Genomic DNA, 21581 nt, shown 5'->3' on the forward strand with positions numbered 1-21581 from the left:
ATTTCTTAAGAAGGAACTTAGGAAGCCCAGTGAACCCTCCATCTCCCCCACTGAAACCCTGCTCCTCCCCAGTGCCTTCCTCGTATCCCTCCACTCCTCCGTCCTGCCTCTTCACCCCTGCTCTCCTCTCCACCACCCGCTCTCCCCCTCATCCCTCCTTTCCCTATTGCTTCTGGTTACTTCCCTATGCCCCGACTCAATCCCCCAACACACACACACACACACACGTGATAAGGATGAGAAACAACTGCAGGTGTAAAATTGTCACAGCTAACCTTTATTGAAATCATCCAGCCACTCCAGCTTCTATGACTGCACACCCACATGTTGTTTAATCAGTCAGCTCTACATACAGTATGGTACACTTTGTCACACATACAACATTTATATTACCCCAGCAGAAATGCTATGACATGTTTCCAATAACAACACTTCTAGTTTTTAATATGGCTTGATTAAAGCAGTCCAACTGTATATGACGCCCAGACTGGGTGAGGCAACTGACAAACACGACCCAGGTCCTGGCAGGTCGGGAATCAGACCACAGGACGACATGATGGAAGGAGGTTCTCTCTGGAGTCTCAAACACCGTCCTTTCCGTTACAAACTCGCCTACTTAAACATTATTATTGTAAAGGGTCTGTTCACCTGAAACAGAAAAATGATCTCAGTCACACTGTGTGGTGCGTAGCCATGCAAACAGTTTTGGTTTAATGTGTCCAGGTTTTGAGATGTTACAGATGAGATTTTAAGATTGTAGGACCTGGTACTGGTCCAACACCCTGCGTGTTGTCAGCACCCTGAGAGGATGCTGTTGATGAAGCGAATGAGAGCAAGCGGCTGCAGTATGTGGAGATGAGGCAGAACAACACGGCTGGAAAGCAATAGTCAACCCAGTGGAGGTTGGCTGCAGAGGTTTTATTGCAACATCCACCATCAAGCTGCTCAAGTTCTGGAATCCATGGACAAGCCCTGCAGCCAAGGGCTCTGGACCAGGAGGAGAGATCCCAACTGGGCCCCAAGGTGTTAGCGAACCACACCCAGGTCTGATCAGCCTGTGGTGGCCCTGCCTTAGAAGAAGGTGTCTAGGCAAAAATACCAGATGACGCTAAGCTACACAACTAATGATACATCCTGAGCGTCCGCTGGTGGTCACTAACATTTGCTGGTGATCCCTGCCATCTACTACTGGTTGGCAACCTATCATCAAACTAGTGCGGAAGACCTTTAAACATACAAGGGATATTCACCATCCTGTCCTATTTTCTAAAGATTGTGTGCGATGACACAAAAAGCATTGATGCATTGACTATCTTTTTGTTAATGCACCACAGACCTACCGTCAGTTGATATGTTGAACTTGTTATCAAACGCAGGGCAAAATTAGAAGTTTGAAGTTGTGTTTGTGTCCACCAACCAATGTTGACTCTCTTTTATATCACTGTTCTCTCTAGCAGAACCTGAGGGAAATATCTCTTTAGCTGCTTAACGCTCCACTATGTTCACAAGCGAGACGCCAGGTTTGTCCGTCTGTCGTTTGGCGCTGAGCACGTAGCGTATATACAGCAGGTTGATCAAGGCTTTTTCAGCTGCCTGCCTTGTCTGTTAACAATGCTCATGAGAACCAACCAAAACAAACGCCTCAAAGAGCGGATATGGTGATAACCCTCTGTGGATTTTCGCTATGACGGAACCATTTCACATCACACAATCTTACAATATGATGTCACTTTGTATTGTTTGTGTGCTGGACGATTTTATTGCCTCCACCCTTACTGACTGACTATTTTTAATTCATATTAAACATATTGCACGTCCAAATCACACCAAACTCAGCACTGCACTTTCTCTGGCCATTTACAATACACATGCCAAGAGTGAAGCTGATAAGATGAAAGGTTCACGAGATAGATGTTTGTGGAATGAACATTTTGTATCACAATTATAGTGAGCAAAAGTAGACGTCAACCCCAAATATCAGTCAGGACAAAATATCAGCCACACAATTTGGGGACTGTGGATGCTTACATTTGCAAGCTATGAGCACCTGCCTACTCCTGCTTATGCCACATTTTTCCAACACTCAACAAAAGCACATTGGTGTCTTCGACTTGCTACCTTATACACTAAATTGCCATGGAAGTTACAACTTAAATGGTACAACAAACCATCTGTAATTTCACCACATCTCTAATAGCAGCTTTAAATGATAGGACAGAAACATCTATATGGAAACAATGTTCTTGCTGGTCAAACTAATGTACTGACATCACTGGAACTAAGTCACTTTATCTTAGAAATTCTACCCTTAAAATGAGGAAACAAAAACTTACCAATGAATTGACCCATTACCTCAAAATGTCACAAAAGAAACTCTCTTGCTCAAAGATAAACAGTGTACAATGAATCCAAAAGCAGGATGGGGTGTTTCACTCTTACTTAGTTTGTCCTGTCTTACAGCTACACACAACAGAGCTGAGCCAACTGACAATAACACCAAACCACATGGGACGTCATGTGTGCAAGCATTTGGGGTTTGATAGCACGAATGGAAAAGATCATGGATGAAGGTAAAGCTGTTTGCTTACGTACATGTTCCTCTACCACAGTCATTTGCTTGTCACTGGAACAGAAACAGCTTCAGCTCTCCCCGACAGGTTAAGACTAGGCTACATTTCTCTATAATCCATTTGCATTGGAACTCTTTCTACTGAAGACAGCGTGTTCTGTGTATTATTCCATACAACACTATCAATCATAGTCAATGTTGTAAGCAGCACATATGAAAGTCCATTCACCTTTATTGCATTGGGATGAAAGCATAACATGGAGGAAATCAAACTAAAACTATCTGCATGGCTCAATATATTCACGTGAGAATATACATTTTTTGTAATTCGGGTGAACTGATCCTTTAATTTAAGTGGCATCTACCCTATAAGCCCCACAATCTGTTTACAGTCATCACACTGTGTTGTCTTCATGAGCACTTCCAGCTCAGTACGACAGACAGAACGCTTACCGACACATTTTGGTCCCTTTTTTAGCTTTTTCATTCAGCGATGCTCATCTCTGTTAGATTTGGTATTATGACCGTCTCTGTTAACATTCACAATGAGTAACATTCACACACACACGGCCGACACAAGCAGTGCGCCCCACTCACAGCACAATTGTTATCAGCGCACTCAGCATCCTGCTCTTCTGATACACATATTTATGTTTCCCATTCATTTGAGTTCTCTTCTCTCCCCAGCAGACTGTTCCCCCTGAAATAAGGTGAAAAATAAATTTCCACTAGTGCAAAATAACATTCTCTTTGAGAGAAATAAGAAAATAAATATTAACAAAAAAATTGAGATTTTGACACATGTTCTTAAAGAAAGAAAAATTATAATAATGATAAAAATCAAGTGGCACTGATAATGAAATTATATTCCAACAAAGAGTATTTTCACCCATGAGTCTGAACACTAAGGCTGATTTGTTGCTGTGCTCAGTCACACACACAGACACACACACACACACTTGAATGGGAACCGCAATATTCAAGTTTAGGCCTGAAGGAGAAATAATTTGCTGAGTTGAATCCACTGCACGTCCTCAGGGTGGAATGACCTTGATGTTACAGAATGAAGGGGATACCAGACAGACCACTGACACCCTCTAGTGGTCAAATAGAGAAACGACAGCTCTTCAATGTGGACCTAAAGGATGGTGAAACTTACAACCAAAACCTCCAGGCTCACCCGATCCCAGCGTGCAAACAAATACTTAATAAATTGGAGACATAAGGATGATAACAAGTAAATTCAACAGGCAGGATTCTGCTCATCTCTTCTCCTGACTCATATTCAGTAGAACTACAAGTGGATCTCATGGTCTGATGGAGACGCATCATTGTGTTGATGCAGATTCTTGAAGCATCGAGGAGATGACGTTAGGATGAATCTGGGGCACGGACTGGCGCTCTGTGTCACCTGTGTCTCCTCTTCAGCACATGGATGGTTCGTAGTGGAGATGCAGCAGCTGTTCCTTTTAGCCACGTGATCAATCTCCACCTGTCTGTATGGGTTTGTGCGTAACGACACATGGCAGAGTGGTGATTAGTTGCATCATTTTATAGCAAGTGACGTGCCACCTGTCCTGTCTACAACGCTCTCTTGTCTCCGCATTGCCGCACTTTTCATGAGACGTTTTCCTGTTGTGTTAACCTTTCACACCAGCTCCTGCATCTTAGGACGAGACAAGTAAGGCAAAGAGAAGACTGCCAAGGGGACAGTTCGGACGTCACGAGAGGGGACAAACAGTACAGTAGCATGTGCATAATGAGGTTCAGTTCTTACGCTCTGCATATAAATACCCAGTTTGTCCATCAGGGAGTTGTAACATGTTGGGTATTGGAGGTGGAGGAGCTGGAAGAGTTTCTTCAGCTGTGAGAGCTCAATCTGGACAGGCTCTTTCAACCAGGTTTATAAAGCAAAAACCGATTGCTCCAGCCTTCTGTCAGTCTCCTTCCCTCAGCCTACCACAGTCATTCTCAGGTCAAACCTCCAGGTCCGGCATTAGTTCCTCCTTAAGCTGAATGTCATTGTCAGACCCCGTTCCCACATCCGAGTCAAACTGCGAGTGGTTGGAGTCGGGGGAGTGTGAGTGAGTGTGCCTGGCTGAGTGGGTGCTGGCCTCGCTGTCTTCCAGAGTGTCAGTCCTAGAGAAGAGGCCAAAGTCCAGCAGGCCTGTAGGGGAGCCGCCACCGCCGCCACTGCTGCTCTCACTGTCTCCATCGTAATAAAGATCCTCCACCTCCACAAACCACTCGGGCCAGAACCTCCTTCGCATTCGCTCGCAGAACATAGCCAGGTTGATCAGCTCCCCTAGAAGACAGACACAGGCAGCTTTTGATAACTGACACTGAGAGCTATACTGAGAGAATATAGAGAAAGAGAGGACACTAGGGACAAGCTTTTTTCCCCCTCCTGTCCTTTTCCTGCAAGCTCTTTAATCAGGAATTATGTATCAGAATGACAATCAGACAATCTTCATATAAAATCACAGGCTCTGATTTTGCTCTCTCTGAAGAAATAAGAGACTTGAGTGTCCCCTGCTATGTGCAAGATGCCGCATTGCAATTACATTACTGCCATCTAGTGGCAGGAAGAGACAAATATGACTATGAGGAGGCAGCAGGAAAAAGTGCTTATGTCCTGCAAATATAGGGACATACGGAAGCCAGAAATAAAGCAGCATTATCTTCAGTGATCTGCAATGATTTGTTGATAATTATTAGAAATCTTGTGCTTCGCTAATGTCTGAGTACTGAACAGATCCACTGACCTTTAATGAGTTGTTCGGGTCGTGTCCCAGGTAGAGTCCACATAGCCTGCGCTAGATGTCCAAACACTGTGGCATCTAGTGTTGACATCTTAGAGCCCATAAAGTATTTCTTATCACCTGCAGGACAGAGAAAAGACAGCAAGTAGTTTTACATGTGTCAACAAGAAGACATTTTGAGACAGTAATACCAGCAGCTCTGACAGGCTGACAGTTATTTGAGCTACTGGTGAACACTGTAACTACCACACAACCTAAAGAACTGATGGACACTGTAACTACCACACAACCTAAAGAACTGATGGACACTATAACTAACACACAACCTAAAGAACTGATGGACACTGTAACTACCACACAACCTAAAGAACTGGTGGACACTGTAACTAACACACAACCTAAAGAACTGATGGACACTGTAACTACCACACAACCTAAAGAACTGATGGACACTATAACTAACACACAACCTAAAGAACTGATGGACACTGTAACTACCACACAACCTAAAGAACTGATGGACACTGTAACTACCACACAACCTAAAGAACTGATGGACACTATAACTAACACACAACCTAAAGAACTGATGGACACTGTAACTACCACACAACCTTCAGCAGCAACATGCAACTTCACCACTAGATGTCACTAAACTCTACGGACTCGACCTTTAAATAATTGTGTCCCAGAGAAGCATTGATATTTCAGATTAAACATTGATTTTAATAAGGAAGTGGTTTAATCCAAACGTTAGCTGTTGTCTAAATGCTAATCGCTAATGAGCTTTCCAATATGTCTTGAAACATGATGAATTGAGCAATCTAATGAAGCAAGCCATGATTTACTGGAAGTGAAAACATTACTAAAGTCACCAGATAAATAAAATAGTGAATAGTCAAAGTAACACAACCCCTAACACTGAAATCTATACTTTGTATAACGTGTTTGTGACCTTAAATATCATTAAAACTAAAACAATTATGTCTTCCTTGTCTGTCCGTTTAGAGAGCGCACTTCATATTCTGCAAGAGCAGAAACAAAACATTTCAGATTCACACGCCTGGCACTGGAGCCTGGAACAGACCATTAAAAGAGAAGGCAGCACTGATGCCTTCACTCCAGGAACGACTTTCCATTTTATAGCAAATAGCAGTCCAGAGAAATGGAACAAATAGATCGATGTCAATCACATTTCTCCGCAGCATCCGCCTGTTTGTTTCCATCTGAACCCTTAAACTGATATAGTGTCTCACGGCTGACATCCAGACCTTCAGTTCTTTTCTTTCATCTTTGCCTAATTCTTGATAATGTGTAATGATGAGTTTATACTTAACTACTCTGACACCACACATATGAATGACAGATTGGATGAACTGACTTTTCTTCAAGCTGTCTCTTCTGATTTTATGTCGGAAAAGAAAAAAAATTGTTCCAGAAGCTTTGTCAAATTTCTCTAAAAAGACACATTAGTTTCTGAATATATCTGAGATTGTATTGTGTTTAATATTGTAAAAGAAAAGAAATATAAACCTCTCTACTAATGGCCATGGATTTGCAGTAACTAAATTGTGTAATTTTAATATCCCAAATAAAAGAACAATGCTCTAAGTATTTTATCGGATTATCTAACAGAGCTTGGGTAATCCCTTAGATTCATAGGTCACTGTTGGTGGTTGTGATGAGAGATTTGTTTTGCTGTTTCTAACTGATTACATATTAATGGCAGAGGTTTGGAGAAGAGGCTGCTTATCCAACAAACACACACACACACACACACACACACACAGACATGGCCGCCCCCTCCTACCCAGCAGTGTAGCCAGCGTCCTCAAGTCCTTCTCCATCAGGGTGTAGACCTCCTCCTTGGAGAAGCGTCCGATGCCATGGCCGTACATCTCTCTGCGCACCATGCTGCCATTCAGGTGGCTCAGCAGCCACTTTAGTGTGTCGCTCAGTGGGCCGGTCATGGAAAGAAGCTTCTGGGTTTCCTCCAAGTTGTCCACCCACTGACAGTAAGCTATCGTCCTGGAAGAAAAAAAAATATAATAATAATAATTGTGTGAGAGCGGGAATCGGTTTGACACCACTGTATTTCATATCATGGATATTTTAACCCACATTCATTTTCTCTTTGCAGTTTAGATTCTGAGATATTTTTGGGATTGCCCCTAACCCTCCATTTAACTCAAATTCTAATTTCTGGTTTAGATAGAATCAGTTTGCATAAGTGAACAAAACTACATTTGCACAGCAAATGTAACTACACTACACAGAAACGTTATCACTCTCAGCCAGTGGTGGGATATAACAAAGTACATTTTTACTTTGTTACTGTACTAGATGTATTTATTTTACTCCACTACATATCCGTACTTTTTAGACCACTAACGTTTACAAAGCTTTGCGTTACAAGTTCACATTGATTTTCTTTAACTTTTTTCCTATAAAAGTTATTAGTAACAAGAGTAGAATTGGTCCACTGATCCAATCAGAGCAGGTTACATTAGGCCCCGCCTCCTTCACACGTGTTCTCAGCCATAATGATGTAGACACCCTGTTATAACCTCACCAGACAATCTCATTCAATTTGATTTTATTAGTATAGCCTCAAATCACAACAAACACTGTCTGAAAGAACTTTACAGTATTTACAGTATCATAGAGAGAAACCCAACAGTTACCACAGTAAACAAGCACTTGGCTACAGAGCAGAGAAAGAGATCCCATTTAACAGGAAGAAAAGTCAGACAGAACGGGTCTCAGGGTGAATCGCCATCTACCTCGACAGGTTGGGTTGGAAGGAGAGAAGAAGAAGAGGGGGAGAGACGGCATGGAGGAGTTATAGCATCACTGACTGTTGCAAATAGTCAACATAGAAGGTGACCAAGCTTAGGAAACATTCACTGACTGCTGTCCACGGTGCTGAAGCTGCCCTGGATGTTTCCTTGGTTGTGTGTATGTATGTGTATCTATGTATATTCATGTGCATAAGGGTTCATGGCAGATGATGTCTATGTTAGAACCAAGGCCAGTTATGTATGTGGTGATGACAAGTTCTAGGGTTCAAGGGAGGGTTTCTTTCTATATTTTGTGATGCTATGTATCTATTATCGTGTTTAACAAATAATAATAATAATATATAATAATAATAATAATAATAATAATAATAATAATAATGATAAATAAAATCATCAGTGTTGTGTCAACAACGAGTAATAAAGGGTTCAACCCCTGTGTCGTGCTTCCAACAAAACTTTATATCTTGACAGTCAAACTCATCCCGATCAATAAGAGTGCCCCTCCACTTCCATCCCACTGCCCATTCATCACCTACAGTGCTCTCAACATGCTGCCAGGACACAACATCATATATTCAGCCCCTCAAACTGTCAGCTTGTTGTGATGTACTCAAGTCTGTTATTGGTGCATCCTCTCACACAGGAATAGGCTAGAGGACAAAAGATGACTGTGCAAACTACTTAGACCTTCCATTACAGAATTGGATTAAAAACAAAAACATCCACTTGTTGCTGCACAGCACAATCTCTCTGCAGAGAGATGCAGATTCCCTCTTGTTTGTGTTTAAAAGGTTTCTGAAAGGAAACCTGGGCAGCTGGACTCAGCAGGAGGCATCCTGACGTCAAGTAGAGATTTGGCTCACAGTGGGAAACAGACAGAGCAAGTATTTATGTGCAAATAGAACCAATCAAAGCCTTTACAATCCCTCTTTAACTCAGGTCCAATTAATCAACATGCCCTTCATTGTAACGGCAACACATTTAATAAAGGAAATCAAGAAAGAACAGTTCTTCTGGATTCACCTAATTTATAAACATAATGAAACTATCCCTGCTATTCGGCAGAGTCTGTGTTTTTTTGCTCCGTTGATGTTGTTGCAGCCAAGCTGTTTGGGTGTGCAGACACTAACAAGATTAAGCTGCTACATCCGTACACAGTTGCACTTTGTCACACCACCTCACTAGAAACAGACTGAGCTTCCCCAGCTGCTTGTCTGAAAGCCTGGAAGCCTCATGTCATATTTCTGCTGGTGATGACGAGCCCTTGAGCCGGGATACGACTGTAAAGACTTCTCTTTCTCCATTCTACTGTCTTTAGGTTCACTCATTATGACTGGTCACTCAATACAAATTGAATTGAAGCATCTGGCCTCGATTACATCAGCGGGGGGGGGTGACTGTCCGGTGACCACATACTACTTCCTGTTGCATTATCTGATATCCCGAGAGGATATACTGTCCTTTGTTTCCAGATCTGGAGGACAAACACATGAGCCTGACAGAGCAGGAAGCTACAGTGGAAAGGGTTTGTTTTTTCATTGAGCCACATTCTACACTGCAAGATGTGTAATGGAGTCAAACTGTGGACAGTCAGTGTTTAAATTGAGCTTTTCACAGGGCAACACTTGGTTTCCTGAGAGAAAATCATGATGATAAAATGTCACTACATTATTTTACAGAAACAAAAATAAAAAGATTTACCTCACTTCATCAGCAAAATTAACTGGATATTCTCATGACTTATCTTAGCCCACAATATAAAGAGAAAGACGGATATTATTTTGGAATAAAACTGCATTTGCTGTGTGTTATTATGATATGAAAATGCTTCAAAAAGCTTCAAATAATAATATGAATGAGCAATTGACAGAACATTTAACACTTAGCCCAGTATGTGGCTTTTCTTCTGGGTGAAGTTTAATTATTCACTTAAAATGCAAGGTAAGAGAACTGTTTATAACTGTTTACCATTAACTGTTATCGTCTGTGTACTGTTAGCTGTTCAGTTCAGGTTGAGTTAAATATTATTGCTTATATACATGATAAAGTGTATTTTGTATTTGTTGACCTTCACTTACATTCAAGAAACTGCTTGGAAAGAATGGTGGATAAAACATAACGCACACTTGCCTCAGCTGGCAGTTCCTGTAATCTTGTTTTTAGTCAGTATGATCTCACCATATATCAGTAATGCTGTTAGCCTGTGTCTGCCACTGCCCTTCCTTAACATAAATTATTCAATCAATAGGTCTATATGTGGGTCTAAACATGGCGCAGGGGGAGCATAGGGGAGAGCGGGGAGGTGACACAAGCAGACAGAGGCAGGAGGAGGAGATGTGGGTTAAATACATGACCTATACTGCTTTAGTGAAATGTTATGGGGTTCCTATTTACAACAGACTAATGGTTCAATCTCACATCTATTATTTAAAAATAAACTAAATTTCTTGACCTAAGAAACAGTGAGATTAAATGTATAGTGGCAGCCAAAGAACAAAAAATCCCCTTCAGAGAGTCTGAAGTAATTCCCAATTCCTACAAAAGGCCGAGTGCACTGCAAGAATAATCCTGAAACGAGCTTGTGAACATCTGATGATCTAGCAAGAAAAAAACACAGATGCTCACACACGGTTGAAAAACTGTGTGGCTTCCCCTGCAGCTGTCCACTTGTGACCCCAGAGTACGACCTACACACAAAGATGCGCAACTGACGTAGCAGCAGCAACATAACCGTAACCTATACCACCAAAATCAATAGGACAGAAAGTGCACTTCAAAATTGGCTACAACTACAACATGTATCAGGTCTTCATTTACCCCCTGTCCAAAGGGTTAAAACCTGTAAATGTTATGAATGTGATGACTTTTGAATTCAAAATGTGTCCTGATATTTGTAAAAAGAGAAAAATAGGCCACACCACACCAACAGAGTTGGATCTGTGTATATGTGTGTATGTGTGTAAGGGGTGCATGGAGTGAAAAGATAGATGAAGCTTTTAGGTAATGGAATAAACTGAACGTCTCTGGGTGTGGGAGGAGTAGTAAAGAATTTCCGAGCAGCACCCAAAGGTACCTGAGTGAGTCACTGCAGCAGAACAAGGCTGATAAACCAGAAGTGATGGTACAGATAGAGTCAGTCTGTGCTCAATGATGTATCAAAAAACACTTTCATGATACCAAGACATCAAGACTCAACATCTCTTGTTTTAACTCTTAACATCAATGTGATTTAATTGATCTTCGACTAGATCACCGCAGGTGGCTCCTGCTAAGGTTCTAGATTGAACTTACAATATTCATCTGTCTATTAATTCCAGAAATCTCTGTCTATCTGTATTCGGAACATATACCTTGAGAACTGTTCATCTTATCAGCTTCACACCTGGTATGTTCTTTAGGGCCAGCATGACTGGGACTAAGTGATTCTGTCCATAACAGTGCGTTCACAACAATGGCCACGTTTAGGACGACAAAAACAACAACTGATTCTTCAATGTCTATCTTTGAATAAACAAGTGAACAGCTCTTTGTGCATCAGTGGTGGCACTGCTTCAGGTCTCTGTGGACTGAGTCCCTCAGCCCTCTCTTCCTGAGACCTCAGGTACAAACAGCACAATCTAAACAGGTATGTTTACAACGAGCACTGCACTAGTTTAAATATAAATATGTAAAGTGTATGGATTAGAGTCAGTAAATGTATAATTTTATCCCTTAAGCCCGACTATGGCATAAAATGACAGAAAATCCTTGTATTCTGCCCATCTAAATGACTCAGACATGGCTGCAGCATCAACGCTACTTTGGCTCTGTTTGCGAGTCACTTACCAGTAGAGGTGCTCCTCAACCATTTTGGTGATGGCTCGTGACACAGCTCTCTCCTGCGGGGTGAGGTTACTGTTGAGGTTGACGCCCAGCTTCTCCTCCAGGAAGTCCACGATGAACTCTGACCCTGACGCCTGCTCGTGGTTGTACTCGATCCAGGGCATCTTACCCTGCGGCGACAGCCTCCCATCAAAGTAGTTCTGCAGGGGAAGAAGCTTCAGGTGAGAAAATGAATGGAATCTGTATGATTTCTGGACAAAATAGAGGGTGAGCATGTTAGTGTAGTCAGATGTGCCCAAATTCTGATGCAGTCGCCACTGCAGGAAACCAGCTAGTAAAAACAATGATGTAATATATTTTTGTGGCTCTAATGTCGGCTGTGGCTCAGGAGGTGAAGCAGAAGGTTGGTGGTTCTGTCCCCCGCTCCTCCAGTCTGCATGCCGAAGGGCCCTTGGGTAAGACGTTGAAGTCATAAATTGTCCCTGACATCTGTGGCTAAAATCAATCTACATGAATGTTGTTTCTCTGTGTATTTGACTGCATGAAAATTAACATTGTGTAACAAGAAGGGGGGTGGGATCATGTCACTTGTAAAGCTTGTGATGCTAGCTCATTTCCCACAACATAATTCATTTAGACATCCCAATATGGACATAGCCCAAAAAAACGGATAGGGGGTGGGTGTTGGTAACCAGGGCAAAGATTAGAATCAAGTTATGTTTACTGAAGATACAACCCTATAAAAGAGGTGTATTTTTGGAGTCAGGTAGTTCACCCACTCAGATCAAGAAAGATCTTTTTCACCTTTAAATAACTTTGTCTCTGAGACTTGCCTAATTGACATGACCCATTCTTGGAACTAAAATTCATCTCAAGCTCTGCTGTACAGATGTCTCAAGTACATTTTTTTAACATTTAGTTTTTTCTCAGCTTCTTTCTAACTGGATACTTTTCTCTCTTCAGGCTCTTAAAAAGTAACAAAATGAAACTAATTAGGATGGAAACAATGATTCTGGAATGAACAGCAAGTCTGTGAAACCACTGATGAAGAGTCACAGATGGACATTTAAATGGGTCATTGGTCAAAAAGGTAAGGACTGTATGTATGTATGTTGTAAAAATGTTTCTACATATGTACAATGCTTTAACTCATAGACTAACAACAACACATTTAGTCTTTTATAATGAAAGATCAAAAACTGGAAATAGCCCCCAAAATCAACCATGTTTGCTGTGAACATGTAAAGTGTGAACTAGAGTGAACTTCTTTTGACTGAAGAGCCAACTGCACACAACCAACTACAGAAAGTTGAGTTTCACCAACAGATATTCAAAGGATGATGGTCAGAATCACTACATCAGTGAACATTCAAGAGTCCTCCGCTGTCTGTAGCTCAGTCATGGGAGTCACTCAGACACACAGGGGCTGCTGTGTTCACCTGGTAGGGCAGATCCACCATACGCAGGTACGTCTCTATTTTGAGGCAGAAGGGCGAGAGGCTGGGCACGCCATTCTTTGGCCTGGAGAACTGGTGAAGGATGATGGCGTCTTTAGAGTCCAGCTCCTGCTCCTTCCTACACAGAGAGCACAGGTGGAGAACACAAACATCTTTAGACTGTAGTTTGGACTAATTTATTTTTAGTTGACATACATTCCCACATCATTTCACAGTGACCCGAGTCGAAGACAAGCAAGCAGGATTTGTATTTAATGAGTTTTCTAACATTTACTGGATCATTTATTTAAAAAAATGTATGGGGCCACAAGAAGGCCAGAAGTGCAACATCATTGCCTGAAGTGGCCCACATCTATCTGAAGAGGTAAATAGCTTGGATATCTCTCAACTCAATTAAGTGCCTGTATTGATACCAGCATGAACTATATAGTAGTCTGTCCATCCATTATCTATACAGCTTATCCTTTGATGGTCATGAGGGGAGCTAGAGCTTTTCGCACCCTGGATAGGTCGCCAGCGTATCACAGGGCCGACATACAGAGGGGAAAAACATCATTCACTCTCACAAGCCGGAGCACCCGCAGAAAACCCCCGCAAACATGGGGAGAACACACGCAAACTCTAAACAGAAAGACCCCAGGAGAACCGAGATTCGAACCCTGTCTCTTGCTGTGAGGCTACACTGCAAACCACCGCACCCCCTGCAAATACTGCAGTGGTATCCTTTCATGAAAATCTTTACTTTGGTGTGTTTCCGAGAGCGACTGGTGTTACTACTTGTTTTCTGGGTCGGTCAGTGCATCCAAACAGAGAGCAGGAGCTTCGGGCTCTAACAAACCTTCCTGCGGGGAACAGGTCACACCTGTAGTTTATTAGAGCACAATGACTCAGCACTGTTGGCCCCTGTGTCCCTGAGCAGTGTTTGTTTTGAACACTCAACAACAACCCACTGACCTAGACATTCGTTCTTTATTTTGCCATCAGTGACTCATGTGGCCTTAGTTCATCAACTTCCAAACAGTAGCCTTGTACTGAACTACTCTGGAACACTATCTATCTAAACTATCTACACTTTCCTATGTTAATCTGTGTATGTTTTCACCTTATATATGATGTCTTTAGGCAACATCATAAGAAAGCACAGTACACTTCCATTGTTACGCAGACGACACCCAGCTGTACATATCTATGAAGCCTGATGAATCTAATCACTGAGTTAAACTTCAGGAATGTCTCAAGAACATCAAGGCCTGGATGACCCAGAACCTTTTACTTAAATTCGGACAAAATTGAAGTAATTTCACCTGAGAGAAACATTGTGTGGTATTAGTTTGGCCCCCAGCTCCACTGTGAGGGACCTTGGAGCTATGTTTGATCAGGACATGTCATTTGACCCACATATAAAACAAGTCTCTAGGACAGCTTTCTTCCACCTGCGCAGTATTATGAAAATTAGAAACATCTCAGAAGGATGCTGAGAAACCAGTCCATGCATTTGTTACTGTCGAGTGCTGACAGGAACTAGGAGGAGAGATCATATTACTCCTCTCTTAGCTTCTCTGCAGTGGTTCCCTGTAAAATTCAGAATAGAATTTGCAGATCCAGGGTTGCACATCGTGGACTATGACGGTGGATCGCGAATCAGAGAATGTGATTGTAATGACAGATCCTGTATCATGTTTGCATCTGATAGTGGTGGTGGACCACGATCAAGGTGGCAGCTGATGGTGGATCCTGATGGCGGCAGTGGACAATGATTGTGGACTATGGTGGCATCCGATCGTGATGGTGGATCCTGATCGTGGTGGCTGCTGATCGTGGACTATGATTACAACAAGACTACTTGATATACAATATGTCTCCTCAGATACTCGACCATTACTGACAATAATCCATCAATTCATTTACCTTCCATTATGCTACAGTGTGTTTATAAGTGTTTATTCTAATCAATGCTGTAAATACTCTTCTTTTCTGATGTTCTCCATTACACGTGGCATCTATTGCACTTCTGTCCGTCCTGGGAGAGGGATCCCTCACATGTGGCTCTCTGAGGTTTCTACCTTCTTTTTACCCTGTTAAAGGGTTTTTTTTGTAGTTTTTCCTTACTCTTGTTGAGGGTTAAGGGCAGAGGATGTCACACCTTGTTAAAGCCCTATGAGACAAATTGTGATTTGTGAATATTGGCTATACAAATAAAATTTGATTGATTTATTGATTGATTGAAGATCCTGCTCCTCACATAGGAAGCCCTTAACAATCAAGCCCCTTCATATATCAAAGAGCTCATAACACCATATTTTCCCTATAGATCACTTCGCTTGCAAAACACAGGCTCCCTTGTGGTTCCTAGAATCTGTAAGAGTAGAATGGGAGGTAGAGCCTTCAGCTACCAGGCTCCTCTCCTGTGGAACCAGCTCCCACTCTGGGTTCGGGAGGTCGACACCATCTCTATATTAAGGGTTAAACTTAAAATGTTCATTTTTGATAAAGCCTATAGTTAGAGCTGGATCATCCCTTAGTTATGCTGCTATAGGTCTAGACTGCTGGGGGAACTCCCTTGATGCACTGAACACTTCTTTCCGTCTCTCTGCCCTCATATTTATTTTACTACATGTCACTCTCTCTCTCTCTCTCTCTCTCTCTCTCTCTCTCTCTCTCTCTCTCTCTCTCTCTCTCTCTGCAGGTATCTCTCACTATAAAACCACATTTAAATTCATTACATCTGGAGTTTTATTTGGATCTGCACCAAATTCCACACACTCATAAATATCAGTCCCCTAAACATTTGGATTTTTTTTTCATCAAGATCCAGGATCCATCCAAAATTACCTTATATCACAATTTTTTAAAAGTAGTACAAGATATTCTGGATCCACCCTTTTAGTCAGATCCGCACCAAAATACTATGTAGATCTAAGAAATGAAATATGTCTACATGTAACAAACTGTTGATAGTGATTTTCTGTATCACTGTTTCCACTGAGCTGAGTGGGATTAAGAACTTCGGTTAGAATTACCGTGAATTACTTGATGAGTCATCATACTTCTCTTAAAGGGATAGTTCACCCAGAAATGAAAATTCACTCATTATCTACTGACCACTATGCCGATGGAGGGGTGGGTGAAGTGTTTGAGTTCACTTATAATGAACCTCAAATACTTATAATGAACCTCGTTTCGAGTCAAATTTGAATGTCGGAGCTTGTGGTCACTTGGATGAAACCATACGAGCAGTATGGAGGCTTGTTGTGGTTTTTTTCTGTTGTTTTATTAGTTGTTGGGGGGGAGGATTTGACTGAGATTTCATTCTAGTTAAAACTGTGTTGTAAAATAGTTAAAAAAACAACAGAAGAAGTATCTTCCCTACTGGGATTTGCAACAGGTTTTTCTTCAGGGATGAATTGAGATCTAAAAACATTTTTGATTGAGGTTTAATGTGACTCTTCCTAATCTTATTTGACTTGATTGATACATATTGTTACATATAAAACATGTCTTCATTTATTAAGAACAAAGGTTTATGGACTGTATTTTCTCACCTGCATCACATGTACAAGCTGAATTTGTAGCACAGACATACTGGAGGGATTAGCACAAAACGTTTTCCTACATTTTCCTGTTTAATGATGAGAGTACATCAGTCCAAAACCTCCTGTAGGGGATTTACTTGGTGAAAGGCATACAACTGTCCCTCCTAACAAACCATTGTGACCCCTTGGACCCTGTGATAGGTTTTTCCTTTACCCTCAAATATACAGCCTATTCTGCCTATATTATGACATTTTTATTTGAGCCTGTGTTAATAAAGCAAACGTCAACAAACACATGCTTTAGTAGACTGGCTGTTTTGGTTTTTGTTTACAGTGGTGTTAGTTGTTTATCTCATAATGGGTGGCTGTGGCTCAGGAGAAAGAGAGGGTCGTCCACTAACCAGAAAGTCGGTGGTTCGATCCCAGTCTTTATGCCGAAGTGTTGCAGGGCGAGATAAAATGGGAAATGCTCTGTATTTATATAGCTCTTTTCTAGTCTTGATCACCTCTCAAAGCCCTTTAAAGTACCATTTATTGCCATTCACCCATTCACACACACACATTCATACAGTGCATCTATTGGCAGCACTTTTTTCTATGAGGGGCCATTCGGGGTTCAGTATCTTGCCCAAGGACACTTCGGCATGCAGTTGAGGAACACTGGGATCGAATCGCCGATCTTCTGGTTGGAAGACAACCCCTCAGCCACATAGCCGAAGATACTGAACCCAAATCTGCCCTTGACAACAGTGCAAACACTGTATGAATGGTGTGATAGAAAGAGTGCAGCGTGTGAATGCGTATGGGTGAATGTGGCTTTGTACTTTAAAGCACTTTGAGAGGTCGATAAAACCGGAAAAGTGCTATATAAATACATTGAATGCATTAGAGGGATTTTACCTCCATATTCTCCATACCCTCCATACTCCTCAGTGCTACTCCACACTACACACAGTACAGAGTGTACAAAATGTGATGTTGTCTCATGGAGCAGCTTCAGGTCGCTGTAGTCACATGCTGCTGAAACCAAAAACAAATCCTGTGGCTGCGCTGCCCTTTGTGCCTCTGTCCGTTTCAGTGTGGTGCTGAAATGTCCCCCCGCGGGCCCTCTCGTTTACAGGACCCTGCGAACATGAAAGGATTTCTCCTAGAAGAATAACAGCTAGTGTGGCAGAAGACGCAGTGCCAACAACACATCACATGGCATGAACAGATGAGGCCGGCAGGCTGCGGGCACGGGCCTCAGTCTCCTGCACGTGATGCAGCGGCAGCGGCACGGAATAGGAGGTTACTCAGATTATGACGGGGGAGGGTGAGTGAAAGCAGGAACTACCAGGCCACTGTGACAGGATGTACTTACATTATTACTCTCCTGCAATGACCGGCCCAAAATAATCCCCATCCCCTGCTCTGACAGGCGCACTGCACTAACAACAGTCCTGCTAATCACGGTCCCGTCGCAGGGTCTGATCACGTCCCATCCATCCGCTGTGTGTTTGTGTTGCTTTCCAAGCAGCAGCTGTGCGCACAGTTCATTAAAGGTCGGTCTGACTCAGAGCTCTGCGTTTTTACGCGCTCAGGTGCGCACGGAGCTGGCACATGAGCCGACTCGTGACTTCTTCTTTATTTATTTTTTTTCCCTCTCCTCCTACTGTCGCGTCCTTGGAAGGAGGAAAACAGGGAGTGAAACCACAGCAACCACCGCGAGATCTGTGAAGCGACACCCCGTATGGGCGCACCTCTACACCCAGATAATGGCAGCTCATCCCCGCCGGTCACTGTCAGCAGGTGGGATTAGTGCTGCATTAAAGAAAGGGAGCTGACACAGACGCCTACCTGATGGCGAGCAGCTCGTGCAGTAGGTAGGCAGCCGCGGCCAACAGGGCCCCCCCGGTGATGTACAGGGTCTTCTTCCACCAGGAGTCCGAGCCCAGAACCGACATGATGCCTCCGTAGTCCTGCAGAGGGAAGGCAATGATATAGCCATACAAAGAGTGCTGCTGCTCGGAGGCGCACAGCCCGAGGGGCAGGCTGTGGTTCCGCCCGAGTTCGACCACACACGGCCGGGAGGAGGCGAAGCCAGCAGCCCAGTACATCCTCCACTCCCTCGGTTACAGCCGCCCCGCGTCCTCCCTGCTGCGCTCCCCTATAGGCTTCATCCAAACGCCCGGCGGGGGGTCTACGACATGGCGGCTACTGCTCCTCCAGAGAGCCGGCAGGGGCGAACACGGAGACACCGACCGTCTCCACAACGATGCTCGGCGCCGGCTTCACTTTCCTTTGCTGGTTTTGGAGAGCGACGTCAAGAGAGTCAGGAACACTACAACCTGACATCCGGTCTCACATTTCAAAATAAATGTTCCTGTTCAACCTGTGTTGTGTTGTTTTTTGTGGAGTTATAACAACAATAATAATATAGTTAGTAGCTCCATAATATAACTGCACGGGGGCCAGACCGTGCTGAGCTTTAAAAGTTATTGAAAGAATCTTAAAATAAATCCTAAATTTAACGGCAGCCAATGCAGGGAGGCCAGAATTGGAGCGATATGGGCCTTGTGCGTGGTGTTGGTTAAAATGTAGTAACAAGATTTAATATGATTATTGACATGGGCTTTAGCTGTGGATAAATGTGATACTGAGTTTTCTGGCCGTTGATTTAATATTGTTTGCCAGTGGACCAATGGTGAGGGGCAAAAGACTGAATTACTTTTCTTATCAGCAGAAAGTTACTAAACATCCATTGATCAACAGCTGTGACACACATTATTCACATTATTACAACCTTACACTATTGAACTAGTGAAGCTGTTTAAAACTAATATAAACTCCTGAAGCTCAGACTGCATGCCCTACAGTTATATGAGGCTGGAAATAAGATATTTTTACATTTTGCCTAGAAAATAAGCCAAAGAAATTAATGTTTTATCTCAATAGTTATCAGTTAATATTCATACAGCTGAGTGATTAACTAACAAATATTTCAGATATATCATGTCCTAAGTGGGTGTAGCTGCTGGTCTCAGCTCACAGAGTTGCCTTTGGTTAAGACGTTAGATGCTAATTACTGAAACAAGCACTTTCATATAATTTGGGATTAAATCTTCGTCACTGCAATACATTGTTTTACTTGAACATGAAATCTATATTCTGGAAAAACATAAACTGCAATTAGAAAAATATGATCAAAGTTCTACAAAGTGCAAGTGAGTGGACCTCGAGTTGAGTCACTTATTCTATTCTTACATATACTGTAATACATTTGGTAAATGGGAGCTGGGACTATAAACACAATGAATCCCATGATATAAGTTCAGTGCTTTTATTTTTAAGAAAAACTTGGACAATTTCCGGTATTGATGTATTGACTGCTGGCAACTTGATGCGACTGGCCTATTGTCTCCTCCAGTATGAATGACCCCGCCCTGGCGAGCCCCCCTCACATCCCGGTGAAACACACTCAGTTTGTTGGTCAACACAAAGTGACGACAAACACCTTCTCATCCTTGTATCAGATACTGTGTGATCACTGGACTGACTGTTTACTGCATCGGCTTCTCATCCTGATTTCTTTAGTCCTTACAGACGCAAATACTACAAATAACATATTACATAAATACATATATTTCGTGATTGACACTTGTAAAGTAAGTTAATAAAGAAAATCAATTGTTTTTACTGTTGGTATTAACTTAAGGAGCTAACAATAAATATCACTATTTGTTAATATTTCTGATGTAACTTTTTTTGAAGAACACAATGTTCATAATATATTGTGTTATATACTGTGCATGGATGTTGGACATATAATTGGCCCCGTTATGCCCCCACTGAGATAAATCCTACATCCACCAATGACATCCCCTGTGCTGTATGTGTAAACCGCTTTAATAACAACATAACAAACAGGAACACAACATACGAGTATGTATAATAACATGGACAGATGGATGCAGGAGGAGACAGAGCAGTGTACTTACTCTGCAGCCTCTGAAGTAGGCGAGGACGCTCATGGTGCCGAGGTGAAGCCGCAGGTGTCCCGACAGGGTGAGAGTGAAGCATGCCGGGAGGAGGCCGAGCAGACGCCTCAGAGCCAAAGAAGATTTGGTAAAGATCCAACATTTGGAGCTCACACCTCCGCCTCTCACCGGGGGCAGCCTGTCCGGCTCCCGCGACAGGAGCTCGGCTTAATCCAGACACGAAGAACCACGGCGATGTGCACGACGCGCGTGTGCGTCCAAGTCGCCGCGGCAATCATGGCTACTGCAAGTAAGACGCCCCCCCGTGGCTTCTGGGAGCGCGCTGATTACATCAGCAGTGTTTATTGTTGTAGACAGAAGAAGTAACGTGGGAATAACAGTGACGTGCAGATACTCTGTATGTCCCTTTATCACACATAGCAAATACACTTCATCATCAATATCATACAGTCATAATCTCTACAGAGCAAACCTACCAGGATCTGTATTCATCAGATTGCAGCACATCATGCCAGCACCACTTCCTCTCTGCCATGGGATTTGTGTTATGTAATACTTCCGCAGGGGATCCATTATAATCCCAGAGGAGGTGACTGTCCCCTCTCGTGCGGGGACGCCACTTACATCGGCTTTAGCTTCTAAAAATGGTTTTCAGTGACG

The 21581-nt window shown here is 42.7% G+C and overlaps 1 protein-coding gene across 2 annotated transcripts; it reads right to left on the reverse strand.

The window, feature by feature from the left end:
• Nucleotides 1–256: 256 nt before the first annotated feature.
• On the reverse strand, nt 257–21483 carry faxcb (failed axon connections homolog, metaxin like GST domain containing b). 2 transcript variants are annotated; one of them, XM_047340747.1, is made up of 7 exons: nt 20922–21483; nt 18781–18902; nt 13394–13529; nt 11958–12154; nt 7142–7359; nt 5335–5451; nt 257–4874 (listed from the first exon to the last, which is right to left on the reverse strand). In XM_047340747.1, the coding sequence occupies exons 1-7, from the start codon at nt 20952–20954 to the stop codon at nt 4546–4548; spliced, it is 1152 nt and encodes a 383-aa protein (XP_047196703.1). In that variant the 5' UTR covers nt 20955–21483; the 3' UTR covers nt 257–4545. The 2 variants fall into 2 exon arrangements, with proteins under 2 accessions (XP_047196703.1, XP_047196702.1); XM_047340746.1 differs by lacking the exon at nt 20922–21483 and having other exon boundaries at nt 18781–19246.
• Between the last annotated feature and the right edge of the window lie 98 nt (nt 21484–21581).

This window comes from Hippoglossus stenolepis, chromosome 8, assembly GCF_022539355.2.
Source record: "Hippoglossus stenolepis isolate QCI-W04-F060 chromosome 8, HSTE1.2, whole genome shotgun sequence".
In the NCBI taxonomy this organism is placed as follows: Eukaryota; Metazoa; Chordata; class Actinopteri; order Pleuronectiformes; family Pleuronectidae; genus Hippoglossus; species Hippoglossus stenolepis.